Source organism: Peromyscus eremicus, chromosome 1 (assembly GCF_949786415.1).
Source record: "Peromyscus eremicus chromosome 1, PerEre_H2_v1, whole genome shotgun sequence".
Classification (NCBI taxonomy): Eukaryota; Metazoa; Chordata; class Mammalia; order Rodentia; family Cricetidae; genus Peromyscus; species Peromyscus eremicus.
Genome location: NC_081416.1, coordinates 133761273 through 133780865, shown reverse-complemented (window position 1 = coordinate 133780865; position 19593 = coordinate 133761273). Strand labels below are relative to the sequence as shown.

Here is a 19593-nt window from a genome sequence, read left to right as displayed (position 1 = left end):
GGGAAATAGTGATATTGGTAAAGGTCTGTCCAAAGAAAGGAATTTAATGATACAGAAATGGACAGTTTCCTCATAGAAACTTCAAACCACCATTTCCTTTTGATGTACTCTTGCTCAAAACTGATGTGTAAAAAAATTTAATTGAAATATCTTCAGATTATTTTTAATGATTTGTCACTTTAAAAATACACAGGTAGATGGATGCATGGTGATTGAATTATATATCTGATATCTTTTTTTTCAATTAGAAATGAATTTTGTTCATCTAGTTCAAGAGTAGGGCTGGAGAGATGGTTCCATAGTTAAAAAGTACCTTGCTTTTAGAGAGGAACTGAGTTCCGTTCCAAGCACCCGTGTCAGGCAGCTCATAACTTCCTGTAACTCCAGTTCTAGGGGATCTCATGCTCTCTTCTGGTCTCTGTGGACATTTCAGGCACACAAACATACACAGTTAAAAAACAAACAAACAAAAAGGTTGGAAAGCCAGGCATAGTTGTACATGCCTGTAACTCCAGCATATGGTGAGCTGAGGTAGAAGAATACTGAGTTCAAAGCCAACCTGAACTGCAAAGTAAAACACTTAAAAAAAAATTCAAAACAAATGACCAAAACCAGTCAATGTTGACCTGTGTTTGTGTAGGTCAAAGTTCAACCTCAGGAGCAATCCACCTTGTTTTTTAGATAGGGTGTCTCAGTGGCTTGGAGCTTGCCCAGTAACAGGCTAGGCTGGCCAGCAAGTGAGCCTCAAGGATCTACCTGTGTCTCACTGTGCATCTCTGGGATGACAGGTGCACATTACTGTCTCCAGCTCTGTGTGCGTGCCTGTGTTTGAGATAAGGTTTCTCTGTGTAGCCCTGGAACTCATGTTGTCCACTAGGCTGCCTTGAACTCAGAGATCCACCTGCCTCTGCCTCCCTAGTGCCGGGATCAAAGGTGTGCACCACCACCTGCCTCCACCTCTTGATGTGGTTCTGGAGATCAAACTCTGGGCATTGTGTTTATGCAGTAAGCATTGTGTGGACTAGTCTTCTTCACTAGCCCTGGTTTCAGTTTTCTTGAATCAGTCTCCCCTTGTAGCCTTGGCTGGCCTGGATCTCACCATGTAGCCCAGGCTGGCTTGAAAATGGTAATCTTATCTCAGTCTTCCATATGCTGGTGAGATTGCAGATGTGAGTACACCTGGTTGGGGCTGTCATTTTGCCTGGAACCTGATACTCCTCCTTGGTACTAAGCCACAGAAATGTAGGGAACTTGGATTGCTTGCAAATGTGGTAGAGCTGGAGGTTAATCATCCTTGGATTTGATGTCTCCAGTACTGTGCTTCAATTGGAAGATAAATCAACTATGGTTTTTTACTTTAAAAATTATTAATTAGGCAATATTTGTATAATAAGAATAATTTTACATGCAAAACAGATCTTATAAAGACTTTCAAAGTCTCTTGCAAGTAGAAGCCAGGAATTTGGACACAAGCTTTTAAAATAGTGTGTTGGGAAAAGGTCACAACAGAAGACATCTGGCTTTCTCTCTTCTGTGGGTGTTCCACAGAAACAATATGACTCTCCTCCAGATATGCAAGTGTATATACGCCTGTGTCAGACTGCGCTTCTGAACAGCAAATTCAGTTTGTCATACCAGCTCCCCTTCCTTCTCAGAAAAGCAGCAGTCATGGAAGTCACTGAACCAAGTCTTAGTTTCACAGTAGTATTTATTGTCTTTAAGTGTACATGCTGTTTGACGTACCTTCTTCTAAGTTAGTGTGCCACTGTCTGATTTTTAAAGGAGCTTTAGAAATAGGCTGTGTTGGGTTTTGCTTTACACATGGGATTTGTGCTCTTTTGCTTCATAAACATGTTCTATCATTAGTGATCTGTGAATTTCTTCTGTGTCAATGGGCCTATGCAACTTTCTAATTTTCTTAGAAAAAGCAGTAGACTAGTTATAGTGGTGGATAGCATTTTCATGATTACACCAGTAACTGATCTATCTGATAGCATGTGTAGGGCTGTCACTGCTAGACACAGTGCTTGTCCAGAAAGTCACAAGTGGCGCTACAGCACGCAGAAGCTTCAGTTTCTTGGGCTCCATCCAGGAAAACTTGGTAAGAGTCATGTTTACTAGATATGCCTGAGAGGAGCAGTGGGCACGGCAGAGGATGTGGCTGCAGTCGGCCAGACACACTGTATGCAGGCATGCTTTTGTCTGCCTGTAGACGACTAAGGGGACTTCGGAGAGGTAAGAGTTGTCCAGTGAGGAGGGCTGTGCAGTTACATGGAAACCACAGCACATCACCAAGACAGCCAAGTAATTAGCCAAAAACACATTTTAGAAGACAGTCCTTAAGTGTAGATTCCTAAAATTCAGGGAAGGCCACAGAGGGACCAGAAAACACATCTGGCTTCAGGATATAGTTACGGCAGCATAGCAAAATAGGGCAGTGGTGAAAATTGCAGTAAGTGTGTGTATGAAGTAAACATGGTAATGCAGGCCTTGTCACAGCATAGATTGAACAGTTTTGCTGCTAGAAGCCCTTCAAGGAAGACTATTGTAGTTTCTCTTCCTGTTGTGATAAAGCACTCTGACCAAAGCAATTGAAGGGAGAAAGGGGTTGTTCAGCTCACAGTTCTGGGTTAGGAGCTTGAAGCAAGCATCAGGTCACATTACACCATAGTGACAAGAACAGAGAAGTTTGCTTTTCGACTTGTACAGTCCAGGACCCCTGCCTAGGGAATGGTCATGTCACAGTTTAGATGGACCTTTGCACATCCTTTAACCTAGTCAGGGAGTGTCCAGAGGCTCATTTCCAGTGGGTCTAGGTTCTGTCGAGGTGATAGTTAACACTAAACAGCATACAGGTTGGTATACAGAATAGGAATTGCAAAGAGGAATAGAGGTAGTCTTATAAAATTGTGAGTGGGACCCTTACAGGATGCTCTGTGGTTAGGCACTGAGAAATCAAGGCAATAAAAGTTTTAGAAAGCTTTTCCTTTCATTAAAATCCAGTGATAAGTTTGTCTCCTTGGTTTATGCTTTAACTTTTTATGATAAGAAATGTAATTATCCGGAAGACACTTTAAAATACAGTTTAAGTAGCAAGCTGACAGATAGTTAATGGTTAATGGAATTTGCATCAACTCACCCAAGACACCACTGATTTGAAATGAGCTGACAATAAACTTTTCTTGCTTGCTCATTGTCAAAAGTATATCATTCTGGTTTATGCTTCACCTCCAAGTCATATATAATCACTTTAAGAAAGACCTTCTACCTTTCTTGCTCTATACATGCCTTAGATTTCTTTTTTCTTCTTTGCTCACTTAGGACTGTTTTCTTCCTCAGTCTCATCCATGGCTTGTAAGCATGGAACACTGTCCTTCCTTCTATCCAATAGCCTTTGAGAATAGTAGTGTTTCTAGGTAGAGTTCCTTTGAAGGCTGGGCATGCTCAGTTGTTAACACTTAAAGCAGTTCAGGTGTTTCCATCATGTCACAGATGAGAAGGCCAAGGCTATGAGAAAAGAACCACCTCACACAAGTGAATTCATACAAGCGCTTAGTAGAGCTAGGACTTGGCGTGATTTGTTGGTTTGCTATCCCATGCTTTTCTGGTCTTAACCCAGTTCACTGGAATGCTTTTTAAAATGTGTTTCTCTGTGCCAGCCATATCTTCATCTGTGTCTAGATACAGATACTCCTAATTTTAATTTTTTTGTGGCTGTGGGTTAGATTTTTTTTTTAATCCCTGAAGATTTTTTTAAAACCACTAAAACTGAAACTTTGGGTTTTGTTGTTAAGTGGATATGTTGTTACTGTCGTTTTGGAGAACGCTTCTTTAACTTTCAAGTTTTATTCACGGATAAAATTACTCCACTTAAAAATTGAACTCAGCAAATACATACTGAATACTTACAGTGTACTAATTAAAGATTAAACAGTGTCTTGGGGGCACAACAATGAATGAGATACTTGGCCTTAAATAGTTCTTTCATATTCTAGGTGAACAGAAAAACATGTAAATAGTATCTGTAGCCATTGCCCCAGGATGACTCTCCCAGTGGCCAAGCAAGGCCTTATTGTACATTTCATTTAACTAAGTGTGTTAAATTCAAATTCTAAATGTAGAATTTTTCCTAGGTATGCCTTGCAATAGCTCATTATTCCCAGCCAACAGACCTCCAGCTACTCTTTGCATTTGAATATGTTGGGAAAAAATACCACAATTCAGGTAAATATGAAAATACTAAGTATTGTGACTAACTTTCCATGTGTCCATTTTATCTGTATGTTTGTTAGAGTTTTAGTGAGTGTAGGAAGTAAAGCCGATGCACTAGAAGAGCCACTGTCTGTCGGTGTCTCCCGAGAAGTGCCCAGGCAGCCGTCAGGCAGCCCTAAGCCCCAGCTTGCAGGGTCAAAGCACCTACTTCACCCGTAGGCACTGGTTTGGATTGTATGCTCGGTATATCTCCTGCTGTTTTTACTTGTAGCTTAAGTTTTAAAACTGGCAGAAAACCAAAAGGTAGTTGAAAACCACAAAATTTCTGGCAAAATGTGATTTTGTATAAAGCTGAAATGGTTAAAATCTTTTAGAGAACTTTGTTAAGATTTTTAAAATACCGACTTTCTGTTCTGATTAAAATCAATGGAAAGAAGATGAGCATTTGTCAAGCTATAGATATATTCTAGGTAATTTTGTGGTAAATAGTTTTGTCCACATATCTATGTTTGCTATGATAGCATCAAGAAAACAAACTTAGATTTGATCATGTAATTCTGTTTTAAATAGTGTGTTCTAACTATTAGGATAGACGTAATTCCTAACGCAGTGACCATGTGTCTTCTGTTAGCCTCTTCATGGGTTTGTGACTGTTCAGTGACAGCTACCAGTACACATTCCACCACTGTTGAAGGAAGAAAAATTAATGAAAGATCCACTTGTCCCATCATGGTTCTTAATCTATGGGTCGCAACCCCTTTGACAAACCTCTATCTCCAAAGTATTTACAATGTGATTCATAACATTAGCAAAAGGCGTTCTGAAGTAACAGTGAAAATAATTTAATGGTTGGGGGTCACTACAGCCTGAGGAACTGTATGAAAGGGTCGCAGTAGTAGGAAGGCTGAGAACCACTGCTCAAGGGCTTATAGATAATTAATTGTACTGAACCTTTATACTTCTTACCTTAAAACACAAGGTATTAATTTACATAACTTACGTTCACTGTGGTGTCATTGCATATAAATGTGGCATCAGAGCTTGGGACACAAATGCTTTAAGAACAGCATTATTTTGGAAGGTACTTATCAGTGCTAGAGATGATACTTGAAAATAACGTCTCAGAACAGCTTCATTTTCCACTTCATAGAAATTGGATAACACAGTATTTGTATCTTAATTTTTCTTATCCATATGTACAGTGATTCTAATTTAGTCTGGAGCAACACAGTTATTTTTGAAGTTGATATTTTTATGTAAATCCACTTCCTATCTGAAAACAAAACCTAAATTCTTGAGTGTCAACTACAGAGCAGTGATCACCAGGCTCATTAGTGAGATACCCTGTTTCAAGACAGCAGCTCATATGAAAATTTCCCGTCAGTCTTGGGAGCCTGCTTCCGTTTGCTTGTGGTACAGCCCATTTTTTCATGCTGCTTTCTTCTGATAGGAGTGTTTTGTTGGCTGAGTTAGACTTTTGCAAAAACATGATGCCTTGGGCTTGCCAAGTACAGTCAGCTGTACAATTGGTGACCTGACACCTGCCTGAGTTACTTTTAAGATCCTCCCGCCTTCATTTCGTGTGGGCATCTCCAATCTATAAAAGTTGAAGTTCTCCAAGTGTTCTTCTAAACCAGTCCCTCTTATTTTCTTATAACTGGCTGATGCATTTGGATGATTAGTAATGACTAAAAATATTCAGGAGCACTTTTTAATAGTGCATCCTTCTAACTCCCCCTCCTCCTTCAGCAAATTCTTCATACGCATAGTTCTGGCCAAAGTTTTCCTTAGTTTCCTCATAGGGTAACATCCTTTAATATCCTTCCATGCTGTTACAGAAGCATAACTACATCCCTAAGGTCAAAAGAAGCCTGAAATTTGCATACACTGCAGTCACAGTTCCCAGTTCCCAGTGAGTGAAAGATGCTCAGTTACCCTCTCTTGAACCTCTGGATGGCACCTTGACTCATTGGCTGGATTAAAGAAGCCCTTTTTCAGGCAGGTAGGTGACAAAGGTGTTTCCACAAATAGGATCTGAAGTTAGAGACTATCCCCTGCAATTATCTGGAAAAGACCCTCTTTATTGTCTTAGGCAATGTAAGGTTTTTCTTTCATGTCCAGCATCAGATGAGTAAGAACCATTTCTGAAAGGATCAGTAGCCATCCACACACTTGAGTGAGCATCCTGAGGTACAGGGCAGTGCATAGCTCCAAAGGCTTCAGAACAGTTGCTTCACACCAACACCTAAAAATGCTACTATAAGCCAAAGCTATCCCATTAAAACATGTACATTTTTAGTGAACTTCATTAAATTTATTCTAAAATGGATAGTAATATAGACCTTAAATTAGTATTTTAGAATTCATTTTAAAATCCTTTTTTTTTTTTTTTTGATTTTTCGAAATAGGGTTTCTCTGTGTAGCCTTTGTGCCTTTCCTGGCACTCACTCTGTAGCCCAGGCTGGCCTCCAACTCACAGAGATCCACCTGCTTCTGCCTCCCGAGTGCTGGGATTAAAGGCGTGCGCCACCACCACCTGGCTTCATTTTAAATTCTTCTTTGAAAAAATATGTAGTCTGCAATTATTTGGAACAGTGTAGGAATTGTCAGTTTGTTGCTTGGGCGCTTGTAGAGTTCTCAATGTGACTATAAATGATGTGATCGATCTTGCATCTGGAATGCTAGCCACCAAAGCAGCAGATCACTATAGAAACTGCCATGTTGGCTCCCTCACAGGCTCTCAGGGTCAGAGTCTCCACTAAGAACAACCTCAATATTTTGAGGTTACCCTCTTTATCCTTCTTTGTGACTTCTAATTCCCATGGTACCATCACAGTGGTAGGCTTTCTTTGCATATTTTGACCATTCTTACTATTTTTCTTGTTACTTGAGGTCATTCTGAGTGCCAGTTTTGGGGGGGGGGGTCAATTACATATAATAGCTCTAAAATGTATTTTATGTAAATAGTTACATTCTAGGACTAGATATATAAAATAACCATAGGAAGTGCCGGGGTCTAGAATGCCTAGCGCCTAGGTTCATTTAGTCTGTTGAAGAGCTGTGAGTGAAACCTGTCAAGTAGCCATCAGGAAGTACAGATCTCCTAAGATGACTCACTTTGACCAGCTTGCTGCTGCAATCCTTCTAAGTGGTCCTTGGAGAGAGCAGGCCTTGGGGGCATTTTAGGAAGCACTAGAATTTGCAGTCTGTGCCGTCAGATTACTTACCATGATGAACTCCAAAGAAGACACAGAGCTGATGACAGTGTAGTCAGTCCCAGCTACTAAGAAACAAACAAGAGAAACCTGAAAAGTAGCACACACACATAGGACCCCAGAATGCTCTCACTTTAGGCTCAGAAAATCTGTCTATTCGTAAGTAGATCTAAAGAAATAATCTCAAATAGTAGAGCACCCTCAAGATGGTTTCAGAAATTCAGAAAACTAAACATGAACTGAGTTGGGGATTTTCTGCCCAAGTGCTACCCCCCACAAAAGAGTGTGTTCTTTATATCCATGTCCTGTGATGGCTGTACTGTTTAGTGCCAAAGTCTGTGGTACAGCGGTGAGTAATGGCAGTGTTGGCTAGAAGGCACCATTTCTGTCTTTGGTTTTAATGTTAATTTTGTTTACTGAAGGTTCTGGAAAAATAGTCTACATCAAGTTGGAAAAGTTATCTTAAAAAAACAAAAACAGGTGTTGAGCTCTACCCCAAGTTTTTCTGTACTTACTGAACTGATCATATGGGGTTTCCCCCTTTACATTTAGTAATATGATGAGTTGCTTAATGCTTTGGAACGCTGTATTGATTAGTCACCTGGAAGTCCTGTGAGTCGGCCAGCATACTTTCTCGGTGTTATGTTCCATAGAAAGTACTGAAGTGGAGTGGGGTGTGAGGATATAAGCTAATTAGCATTATAATTTTTGTCAAACCCTGTTAACATGAGACTCACTGGCTAATTCTAAAGTAGAGCCTTGTAAGGGGTAAAATTCAGAATTCCTAGCACAGCACGTCAGACACTTGGTGAGCTAGACTTGCACTCTCCAGTGATGGAAGTATCCTTTTCCTGCACTGTCATGTGGGGTACCCACCAGCTCCATGTGGGCTATTAAACACTTGAAATGTCCTTAGTATACCTGAATGACTGGCATTAGTTTTATTTAACTTTTGTTTTAGTTGATATATAAATGGCCATTGTGGCTGGTGAGTGGTCCCATTCTGGAGTAGCACAGATCTAAAGTCTAGGCCTCATGTAATCTATAGCTGCTCTCCCACCATGTCTGGCTTCCCTGCTCCAGCTGTATGGATTCCTTGAAGCCTTACCATCGTCCCATTCCCTGTTCAGCATGCCCACCCCCTCCTTACCAGCTCCCTGGCAACTTTTGACACTTTCCTCAGGACTCTGTCAAGTCAGCATAGATTGCCCATCCCTTTCTACATCTCTATTGTATATAGTTTATTTAGTACTCATAATTTTTACACACACTCCCTACTGGCTTGCTACAGCTTTCATAACAATAGATAGAAAACTTACCTTTCTGTTCTCACACTTTAATAGTTCATCATAAGTTCTCCAAAAATATGTCTTGTACCAAGAGTTACTAATTAACTTTTGAGAACTAACCATTGAGAATGGGGTGTAGCATGTTCATGTGATAATTAGGCATTTTGCATGGCCACAGGAAAGAAAGAAAGTTGGAAATGATGGTAAATAAACAGTTATGTGAGGGATCTCTGTGGCCTAAAGAAGCCGTTTAGATTGGATTCTTTTAGAAAAGGAGCATCATTGAAAGGTTGGGGTGAGAAGCCAGTGTCATGAAACCGTTCTTTTGCGTGAAAACGCCATTGGTGTTGGTGTAGTACAGCATCAGGTCAGGAATGTCAGCCTAGGAACTGCCACTTAAACCTGTGGCAGTGAGGCGCTGGGCCAAGAGGGGTCATGGCATCACCCCAAGGCACAGCAGACGGGCTGGCACAGCTGCTCTGTTTGTCAGGTGCTCCCAGGCCGTAGAGATGCTCCTGTCTCTGGCAGCACTCTTTGCTAAGGAGGTGAAATCTAGACCCACCTCCAGACTCACATGTGGGATAGTGCTGTAGCTTCTAGTGCCGCACAGCAGCTCTGTCAGCTTCTCAAGCTGAGGAGCTTTACAAAGCCAAGAATCATCTAGTGAACAGATGCGAACGTGATGCTAGAAAAACAAAATATTTTGAGGACTTGAAAACTGTTGGGTGAATCCATGAACTTCCTACCCCAGTGTGGGAAAGTAAGCAGATGGCAGATTCACCCCTCAGTTTGGAACAGTGAGGGAATTGAGGCTCAGAAATTGGTAGGAATGGGAGAGAATTGAAAAATAAGGACAGTAAATGGAGACAAAGTATGGGCAGCAGGCATTGTTCATTATATAAGGAAGTGCCTAGAAGAAAAAGAACAGTGTGTGTCCCAGCAGCGTTAGCAACCAGTGGGATGGCATGAAAGTCTTCAGAATCAAGTTGGCCTGCTGCCTGTAAGCACAGGGGAGATAAAGCCAGTGGAGAACAGGAAAGGAAAAGGAGTCTGGTCAGCAGCAAAGAGCTCGGCAAGGACCGGGAAAGAGAGACATGAAAGATAAGGCAGGAGGTCCCACCTCAGGGTATGCATGTGACAGAAGACAGCAAGCAAATGCTGGCGGAGAGGGCATAGTTCAACAAAATTAATATTGCCTTTCCCACAGCCAACAAAGTTAACGGAGTAGCCTCAGGAGCAGGAGGAGTATGGAGTGGAGCTGGCGGCGGCGGCGGCGGCAGCAGCAGCCAGAGGACGCCACTGTTCGAAACTTACTCAGACTGGGACAGAGAGATCAAGAGGACAGGCGCTTCCGGGTGGAGAGTCTGTTCTGTCAACGAGGGTTACATGATATCTACTTGGTAAGTCTGATTTTAACACACACACACACACACACACACACACGTACACACGTACACACACACACCAGATACATATACACACCACACACACACACACCACATACACACCATACCAATACACACCACACCCATACACACTACACCCCCACACACCACACACACCACACACACACACACCACACACACACACCTGGAAAAAACGTCTGTGAAGAATAATCCCACTTTCCTTGATAAGCTTGCCAGTTATGGTTAATACCTATTTTAAATAGGGTTTAAAGGATATTTTATTTTAAAGGACATTGTAACATAAACACACCATCCATAGTGTTCCAAAGATGTTGACAGTAACTTTTTATTATTGTTAGAAATCTAGTAAGTATTGGTTTACAGTTTTTTGTTTGTTTGTTTTGTTTTTTGGATTTTTGGTTTTTCAAGACAGGGTTTCTCTGTGTAGCTTTGTGTCTTTCCTGGAACTCACTCTGTAGCCCAGGCTGGCCTTGAACTCACAGAGATCCGCCTGCCTCTGCCTCCTGAGTGCTGGGATTAAAGGCATGCGCCACCACTACCCAGCTGGTTTGCAGTTTTCTTACAACTGTCTTTTTAAAGTTGATTTAAAATTCAGGAATGTCTTACACTGAATTTGAGTGATGTGTCCCATAGGCCTCTGTAGCCGGAAGGTTTCTCCTGTCCCACCCAGCCCCATGGTCCTGCAGCCACTTATAAAATAATCACTCAGAGGCTTTTATTAATTACAAACTGGATGGCCTATGGCTCAAGCTTCTTGCTAGCTAGCTCTTATAACTTAACCCATTCCTACTAATCTCTAAGTTGCCACATGGCTGTGGTGTTACTGGTCTGCTGGCAGTGGCTGGCATTTCCCTCTCCTCTCCTTTTTCCTTTCATTATCTCTCTTCAATTTTCTCACCTGGCTCCATCCTGCCGTGCCATAGGCCAATGCAGCTTTATTTATCAACCAATCAGAGCAACACATATTCACAGCATACAGAAAGACATCCCACAGTAGGCCTTTTAATGTACAATGTTCTTGTCCTCCTCCTGTTATACTTATGCATTTACAGACAAAACCAAAGTGTTGTTCTGTGGAATTCCCCACATTCTAAGTATCCCTGGCTTACCTCTGTGCTGTCCTTTAACATGTTCCTCTGCATCCTGCGGAGTAATTGATGCAGACTCGGTTTTTGCAGGAATGCTTCATCAGGTGGTGCTGCCCCATCTAGTCTCTAGCTTGCTTGCTATGTGTGCACTTTCTCAGTCTCCCTGGCTAGCTCACTGTATCTGTGTGTGTCCTTATCATGCTGACTGACTGACAGGCCTGAGGGCTGTCTGCTCTTCTGTCTAGTGTAAAGTTCCATTTGTATGTCATGCTTTGTGTCCCTTACTACTTTTCATGGAATGGGAATCTGCTATTTCATTAATGGTTCCTGTTGGTTATAGCCTGATTCTCTGATCTTTCTGCTTTCTAGCATACTTTTCCTCATCATCTCTGAATATCATGAACTATGGTTCATATGAAAAAAATATAAATATAAATGAATAAATATCTTTCTATTACTCAACAATTTTTAGAATAGTGAGCTGGTGCCCTAGAATTCTTTAAAAGTGACCGGGAATTTTTGTTTCTTTGTTTAATGTAATTTAGTATTGGTGAAGTTTTGAGAATGCTTTGAGACCACTGAAGTCTCCATTGGCTTAGAATCAGCTTTCTTGGGGGCAAACTTGTGCTATGGTGCTATCACTGGATGATCCTCTACAAGGGACTTGTCGGTGTATGGGTCTGGGAAGGGTATTCTGGATCATGTAGTTCTCCTCTTCTGCTGCTTTCCTTCAGATTACCTTTCCAGTCAGCTTGTGCCAGTGTGTGTCCTGAGAAGCCATTGGCACAGCCCGGCCAGGCCTGCCTCCGTCTACCTGCTGGGCTGTATGGCGGAAAGAAAAGAGGATGCTTTACAGAGCAGTGAGCTTACCCTCCAGTAGCTGTGGTCTGAGAGTGTCTGGGTGAAGAGGGTAGAAGAGGAAGACAAGGAACGCCGTGAGCATCTTTGTAGATTCACAGGCTGTCCTTCTCACTGTAGTGATTGCTGTGAAGAGACGCCATGACCAAGGCAACTCTTATGAGAGGAAGCATTTAACTGGAGGCTGGCTTACAGTTTCAGAGGCTTAGTGCATTATCATTCTGGTGAGGAGCATGACAGCATGCAGGCAGGCACCAGGGCAGTGGCTGAGAGCCACATCCTGATCCACAGGCAGAGAGCACACTGGCCCTAGTGTGGGCTTTTTGACACACTTCCTGCAACAAAGCCACACCTCCTAATCCTTCTCAAACAGTGCCACTCCCTGATGACTAAGCATTCACATATATGGGCTTATGGGGCCATTCTTACTCAAACCACCACACAGGCTTGGTTCTTTTGCCTGTCCTCTTCTTTCCCACAGCCTATCAAGACATGGCTCCATAGTGAAGATGTTTCCTAGAGAGTACAGATGTTTTAATAGTCATTCTAGAAAATCATTTATATTGCTCTGTATTTTTCTCATGTTCAAATTTTAATTTTATGAGAATTGACCACATCATACATATATACTGAGAGGGATTATCAGTGCCTCCCATGATGCCATCCTACTAAGTGGTGCACGTTAAGAGGAAATAAATGTGTTTCACATGTTTCTGAGGTCCACAGAGCACATCATTGTGTTTTAAGTATGCTACTTTTTCTTCCTTTTTAAAACTCAGTCGGGGTGGTGGGGTGTCTGTGTGCATGTGGAGGCCAGAGAGCAGCTTCAGGTACCATTCCCCAGACTTGGTCCACCACTGTACTTCTAGATGGAGTGTGCTAGTGGTGAGGCTAGGCTGGCTGGCCAGGGAGCTCCAGGAATCTACTTGCCTCTGCCTCCCCAGCCCCAGGATTGGAAGCAGGTGCCGGCATGCCAGCTTTGTACATGCGTTCTGGAGTCACACTCAGGTCCTCTCGCTTCAGTGGCAGGGGCCTTACTGACTGAGTTGTCTTCCAGCTCCATTTTGAAATTAAGTTCTTAATCTAAAAACAATGGTTTTTATTATTATCAATAATGTTATTTGCTTACATATGGGCCATTATATTTCGTTGCGATTCATCCCCAGCTCTCACGTTCCTCTCCTGTCCTTCTGTCCCCCCTTGATGGTCTCCTTCCCCAAGCACCCCCTGCTTTCACAGCTGATGTTGTCCCGTTACCTTTTCCCTCTCCCCACCCCATTCAGATCTTCCCTCCCTCTCATGGTCTCCTTCCTAGATTTATGACCTTCACAAACATGCACCCCTCACAGATTTAAATCTAAGTTCAACATATGAAAAAAATGTAGTGTTTGTCTTTTTGAGTCTGGCTTGTGTTGCTTAACAGAATGATTTCCAGTTCCATCATTTTTCTGCAAATGTCATGATTTCATTTTCCTCTACCACTGAATAAAATTCAGCTGTGTATATGGACCACATATTAATTATCTAGTCATCAGTTGGTGGGCAGTGTCTTAGTTAGGGTTATTATTGCTGTGATAAAACACCATGACCATAAGCAGCTTGGGAAGAAAGGGTTTGTTTGGCTTACACTTCCACATCACTTTTCATCACTGAAGGAAGTCAGGGCAGGAACTCAAACAGGGTAGGAACCCGGAGGCACACACCATGGATGAATACTGCTTGCTGGTTTACTTCTCAGGCAGGTTTGCTCAGTCTGCTTTCTTACAGTACCCAGAATTACCACACCAGGAATGGTACCCCTGTAGTGAGTGGGTCCTCCCAATCAATCATCAATTGAGAGAATGTCCCACAGGCTCGCCCACAGGCCCATCTGGTGGGGCGTTTTCTTCACTGAGGTTGAGATGTTGTGAATACAGTAGCAGTGAACACAGTGAGCACTGGACTCACGTATGACCTCTTTCTCCCCGTCTAGCCTTCCAGAATACTTTGTCGTGCCAAGTTCATTAGCAGACCAAGACCTGAAGATCTTTTCCCCTTCTTTTGTTGGAAGAAGGATGCCAGTAAGTGACTTCTGTGGGATGTCATTGATGCTAATGTCCACTGTTTGCATCCGGTTAAGTGAGGCTTCTGCCTGTCTCCTAGTTCTGGTGCTGGAGCCACTCCAACGGCAGTGCTCTTGTGCGAATGGCCCTCATCAAAGATGTGCTGCAGCAGAGGAAGATCGACCAGAGGTAGGCGAGAAAGGGTTCTCAGTGTTCTTGGTATCATAAACAAGAGCAGTAAATCTCGCACATGCTATACAAGGATTACCATTTTGAAAAGAATGAATAGACTAAAATCATCTTTGATTGATAAAACACTTGTCTTTAACGTACTTTCAAAGTACAGCGATTTCCACTTGAGACACTTCAGGATAAATCAAACTTCTTTCAATTTCATGGGTCTTATCTAGGTAAATGAAGTCAGAATAGTTCAGAAATGGTTTTAATGGGTTCATACAAACAAGTTTGGCAATGTCTGTTAAAGTCGGTAGTAACCTCCTTGTCTGGCAGGAAGCTTCTCTCAGGTGCACTCACAGCCGCAGGCTCACAGTTGACTTGGGTTCTCACAGTTGACCACAGTTCTCCATGCCCTGGGTCCTCCACTGCTGCCCTTGTTCCATGTTGGCCCTGTGCCATCCACATGCCTGTCCTGTTCTCTCTAAACATCATCTGGGGTCTAAGGCCCCTTCCTCCTGACCTGTGTTCCTGTCTACGAAAGGCCACTGAGGGCCGTGGTTTGAGTAACTAACACATTAATATTATCTCTAGCTTGACGTCTTCCATGTGGACATCTTCAAGGCCCTTTAAACTTTATATCTAAAACTGAACTCAAGGATATGGCCACCCCAGACTGATGCCTTCCTCCTTTCCTTTCTCCCTCTGTGGCCCCTCAGGATTCTGACACTTCGTGTTTGAGGCATCTTACAAACCCACATATTGCCTCTCTACCCTCCCCCTGGTGTGTTATCAGTGCTGTCATTGTCTCTTTCTGTGTCGCATTTCATGGGCTCCGACACCTGAAAATTATCCAGTCCTTTCACTGTCCTAAGGGACGTTCAATAGGACTCTTCCCTCCTGGGGTCACTCTCCTCATGCTCCTCCGTGAACACTGGGTACCCCACAGACTTGACCCTCATCCATCTCAGTTCTGAGGCACCTTATAAGGAGTTCAGACCTCACTGTTGGGCATTCTCCGGTTTTCCTTCACAGTTTCCCATTTGATTTAGATGTGATGGCAGTTTGACTACTGCCTGTCTCCCTCACTAGGCCCCATAAGGTGGCCCCATTGTGTCATTAGCTAGGAGGTATAAAATACTTGGAATGTAAATGTTCTATCTTGAAATGGATGGACAGATACTAAATATTTTGTTTTTACTAGGATCTGCAATGCAATAACTAAAAGTCATCCACAGAGAAGTGATGTTTACAAGTCAGACTTGGATAAGACCTTGCCCAATATCCATGAAATACAAGCGGCATTTGTAAAACTTAAGCAACTGTGTGTAAATGGTAATAACATTTTTATTTTGTGCACACATATAATGAATGGGAATAAAGAATTATGTGGGAACTATCAGGGAAAGTGATGTTCCTTAAAAATATAGTAGAGACATCTAAGGAGAGACTCAACCTCTAGAAAATGAAGTCTAAACCTCTTTTGGTTTTGTAGAGAAAAAAAAAACCAAACAAACAAACCTGCTAAGTGTCCCCCAAGTCATGAAAGATGTAGCCCACCTTAAAACAGCACGTGCTGTAGACAGAGCTTCCTGAGATTTCAGTGCGCATGCTTAGATTAGTTCCTCAGCTCAGCATGCTGTCTGTGTAACTTAGCTCTACTAAAAGTAGATGAGTGGTTGCACTGCTCTGGGCAGGCTGTCTTATGAAAGCATCTTTGGAGGAGAGTGAGTCCTTGGAGAGAAGCCCAGTGTCGCCTGAGCACGGGGAGAAGGGCTTTGTGGCAGGTCGTGGGTGGTGCGTCAGCATTGTTAGTGTAGGAGAACTTAGCGAGAGTGGGCCTTGAATGGCTGCGTGCACCGTGGGCAGGGCAGTGTTGGACTCCAGGGCTCTGTGCACACAGAGGGGCCACTGGCAGCTGTGAGCTGGAGAGGTGGGAGAGATGGGACCTGGAGCAGCAATGCTGTAAAGTGGCCCCAGTCTCGGCATCGCTTTCTGGGGAGCCAGGAGTCACTGGCTCTCAGGACACTGTGAGCTGTACTTGCAGGATTTTCTCGAAAAGGCCAGAAGGTAGACAGGACCTAGGGGAGTGTTTTCTTCTGTTTTCTTATAGAACTGTAACATGTCACCTTGGTACAGTGGGCATTCCTGTTACCCCAGCGTTTGAGAGGGTGAAGCAAGAGGGCCCAGAGTTTTGAGTCCTGTCTGGGCTTTGTGGCAAGACACTGTCTTAGAAACAGTCAAGAATCAGAACATGTCTTCCTAAGTGTTTACTGAAGTAAACATGTGTCTGCTTCCTCAAAGCTAATTGTTAAACATGCGTCGGACATTGCTTAGCTCTTGTGTTGACTATGTAAGACTAAGCTTATGGAACTTAATGGCATTTTAATGGTGTTATGTGTGTATTACAGAGCCTTTTGAAGAAACTGAGGAGAAATGGTTGTCTTCACTGGAAAATACTCGGTGGTTAGAATATGTCAGGTGTGTCGACTTTGTAACTTTTTATTTTGAAATAATTATAAGCTCACATGAAGTAAAAGATAGTACAGAGAGCCATGTGCCCTTCACCTAGCATCCCTCAGGGTAACTTCTATCTAACTGGAGTGCAGCATCCAAAACAGATAATCAACATTGCTATAATCTGTAGATCTCATTAGTACCTAGTATAGTTCCGCCTTCTCCTTAATCTTCCCCTAATCCATGCCCTCTGACAACCACTGCTTGAACGTTATGTAAGCCAGCCTCTTTTTAAAATTTGTTATTGATTCATTTATTTATTTATTTTTATTTTATATGCATTGGAGTTTTGTTTGTGTGAGGGTGTCGGATCCTCTGGAACTGGAACTATAGACAGTTGTGAGCTTTCTTGTGGCTGCTGGGAATTGAACCCAGGTCCTCTAGGAAGAGCCACCACTGCTCTTAACCACTGAGCCATCTCTCTAGCCCTCAGCCTCTTTTTTTTAAAATATACAATTGATGAATTTCCCTGTTATTCCCTAAAGAATCATTCCTGTTAATACCAGAGAAATTCATAAAAGTTGAAAGTATGTGTATATATAGCAGATGATGAGTTTTGCTTGATTTTAAACACTTAAAATATATTTATGCAGGTGGACAGGACATCTCAGCAGAGAGAGGCATGTATACATGGTAGAAGTTTGACATCTAACGGTGTTTTCCCTTTCCTTCCAGAGCTTTCCTTCAACACTCAGCAGAACTTGTGTACATACTAGAAAGCCAGCGTCTCTCTGTAGTCCTGCAAGGTAATTACAATAATCCTGGGACACCACCGCAACCCTGGCGGCACTTACGCTAACGTAATTCGAGTCCATCTGAGCCGTCTGCTCCTCCACAGCGCTGCTGTACCAGCAGGCCCACGGCCGAGTGTGACTGTCCTGTCTCGCTGGCACAGACACTGCTGGCAGAATAGAAAGGCAGACTCTCCCACTTAGACTCTCCCAGCCTTTTCTGGGAGGTGGGTCCATCCCTGACTGGACTGATACTTGATGCTAATTTGGGCAAGGCATCCTCTCTAATCTTGCTGTTTTTCTAATTCAGACAAATTTGTTTTAGCTTAAATGCTTACTGACTCATACTAAATTGTGACCCTAAGAAAATAATTTGAGATCAAGAATTCAGAAGAAATAGCCAATAACTTTCTTCTCTTTTTTTAATTAAATTTTTTCATTTATTTTACATCCCGACCACAGTTTCCCATCCCTCCTCTTTAACAGTGAGTGTTCTCATCTTACTGGGATTGAGCCCCAGTTTCTCTGTGCACAAAAGGTTTTAGAAGTACTGAACCTGTTTCACTAACACTTTCAACGTGTGACTTTTTAAACCATTGGTTGAGGTATGATGCACATTGAGTATACTGATAACTTAGTAAATAGAGAGCCTAGTTTTTTTTTTGTTATTGTGATCACACACATGCAATGTCACCCATGTGGAGATCGGAGGACAACCTCGAGTGTTGGCCCTTGCCTTTCACCTTGGACAGTTCTCCTCTTGTTCATTGCTGTGTAAGCAGGAGAGCTAGCCTGCAGGCTTCTGGTCCTCCTGTCTGACTCAGCTCCAAGCAGGGGTGCTCGGGGATTTCAGATGCTTGTACTACTTTACTGGCTTTTACTTGGATTCCAATGACCTGGGTTTCAATTACTTGGGTTCCAGTGACCTGAACTCACATCACCGGGTCTATACAGTAAGATATTTGCCCACTGAGCCATCTCCCCAGTCCCCAAGAGTCAAGTGTTAGAAAATTTTCATCACCTCAAAAGGGTTTTTTGTGTGTGTTGGGGTGGGGGAGATAGGAAGTTGAGACAGGGTCTTGCTATGCAGTCCTGTCTGGCTTGGAACTTGCTGTGTAGACCAGGCTGGTCTTGAACTCATAGAGATCTGTCTGTGTCTTAGCACCAACTCACTAGGCTACTTTCTGTCTCTATAGATATGCCTTTTCTAGATAGTTCATGTAATTGGAATCATACAGTATGTGGTCTTTTGTCTATGGCATCTTTCATTTACCATAGTGTTTATAAGGTTCATACATGTCATACGTATTTTTAAAAGTTGTATCCCATTGTTTGTAAATCAGTTTATTTACCTGTTGTCGGACATTAGGTTGTTCCCATATGGGGGCTGTCACAGAGTGTGCTGCTATGAATATTCACACAAGTGTTTTGGAAGACATGATTTTAAGTTGCTGGGAAAAGGGGACTTATTCAGTGTGACCACATCGGGAAGAGGGACAAAGAGATCCAGTGACCCCTCAAGTCCATCTGACTGGGTCCTAATGTGAGATCAGAGTTAAATAGAGGGCCAAGGATGTGCACATCTAAGCAGTCTTGTTGAGGTGTGGTTCCATCCAGCACTGACCCATCTCTGCCTGGGCTTCAGTCTCATCCTGTAAGGTGTCTGAAAAGTGTTAGAACTGTGTGAAGTCTCTTCCTGGGAATCAAGCTCACCCTCTGATAGCACCTTTCCTTTTCCTAGCTTAAGATTCCTAGGGAAATTCCCATTTCCTTGGGGTCCTTTGTTTCAGTGGTCTGAAAGTCAGATCGAGAGACACACACGTATCTCTTTAGAATATCTTCATTTCTGCCGGAGTAGTTACAGTTGGACCACATTTTCTTTCTCAGCACAGATTAGGATGCTGATTCATCTACATCCTTACCAGCACCATTGTTATCTTATGATCACTCAGGAGCAGGTGAAGTGGTAGTAGTTCATCGTGGTTTTTGTTTACATTTCTCCAACACATTTCCTCTTTCTGTCGAGTTCTAAGACTTCTG

The 19593-nt window shown here is 42.7% G+C and overlaps 1 protein-coding gene across 1 annotated transcript in view; it reads left to right on the top strand.

The window, feature by feature from the left end:
• Mtmr10 (myotubularin related protein 10) overlaps window positions 1-19593 on the top strand; it is a 52531-nt gene that overhangs the window by 18046 nt on the left and 14892 nt on the right. The window contains exons 6-12 of the mRNA XM_059273474.1: window positions 4134-4224; window positions 9924-10116; window positions 14062-14149; window positions 14232-14320; window positions 15510-15640; window positions 16717-16786; window positions 17498-17568. Of these exons, the coding sequence (XP_059129457.1) occupies window positions 4134-4224; window positions 9924-10116; window positions 14062-14149; window positions 14232-14320; window positions 15510-15640; window positions 16717-16786; window positions 17498-17568 (733 nt within the window). The remainder of the gene's footprint in view (window positions 1-4133; window positions 4225-9923; window positions 10117-14061; window positions 14150-14231; window positions 14321-15509; window positions 15641-16716; window positions 16787-17497; window positions 17569-19593) is intronic.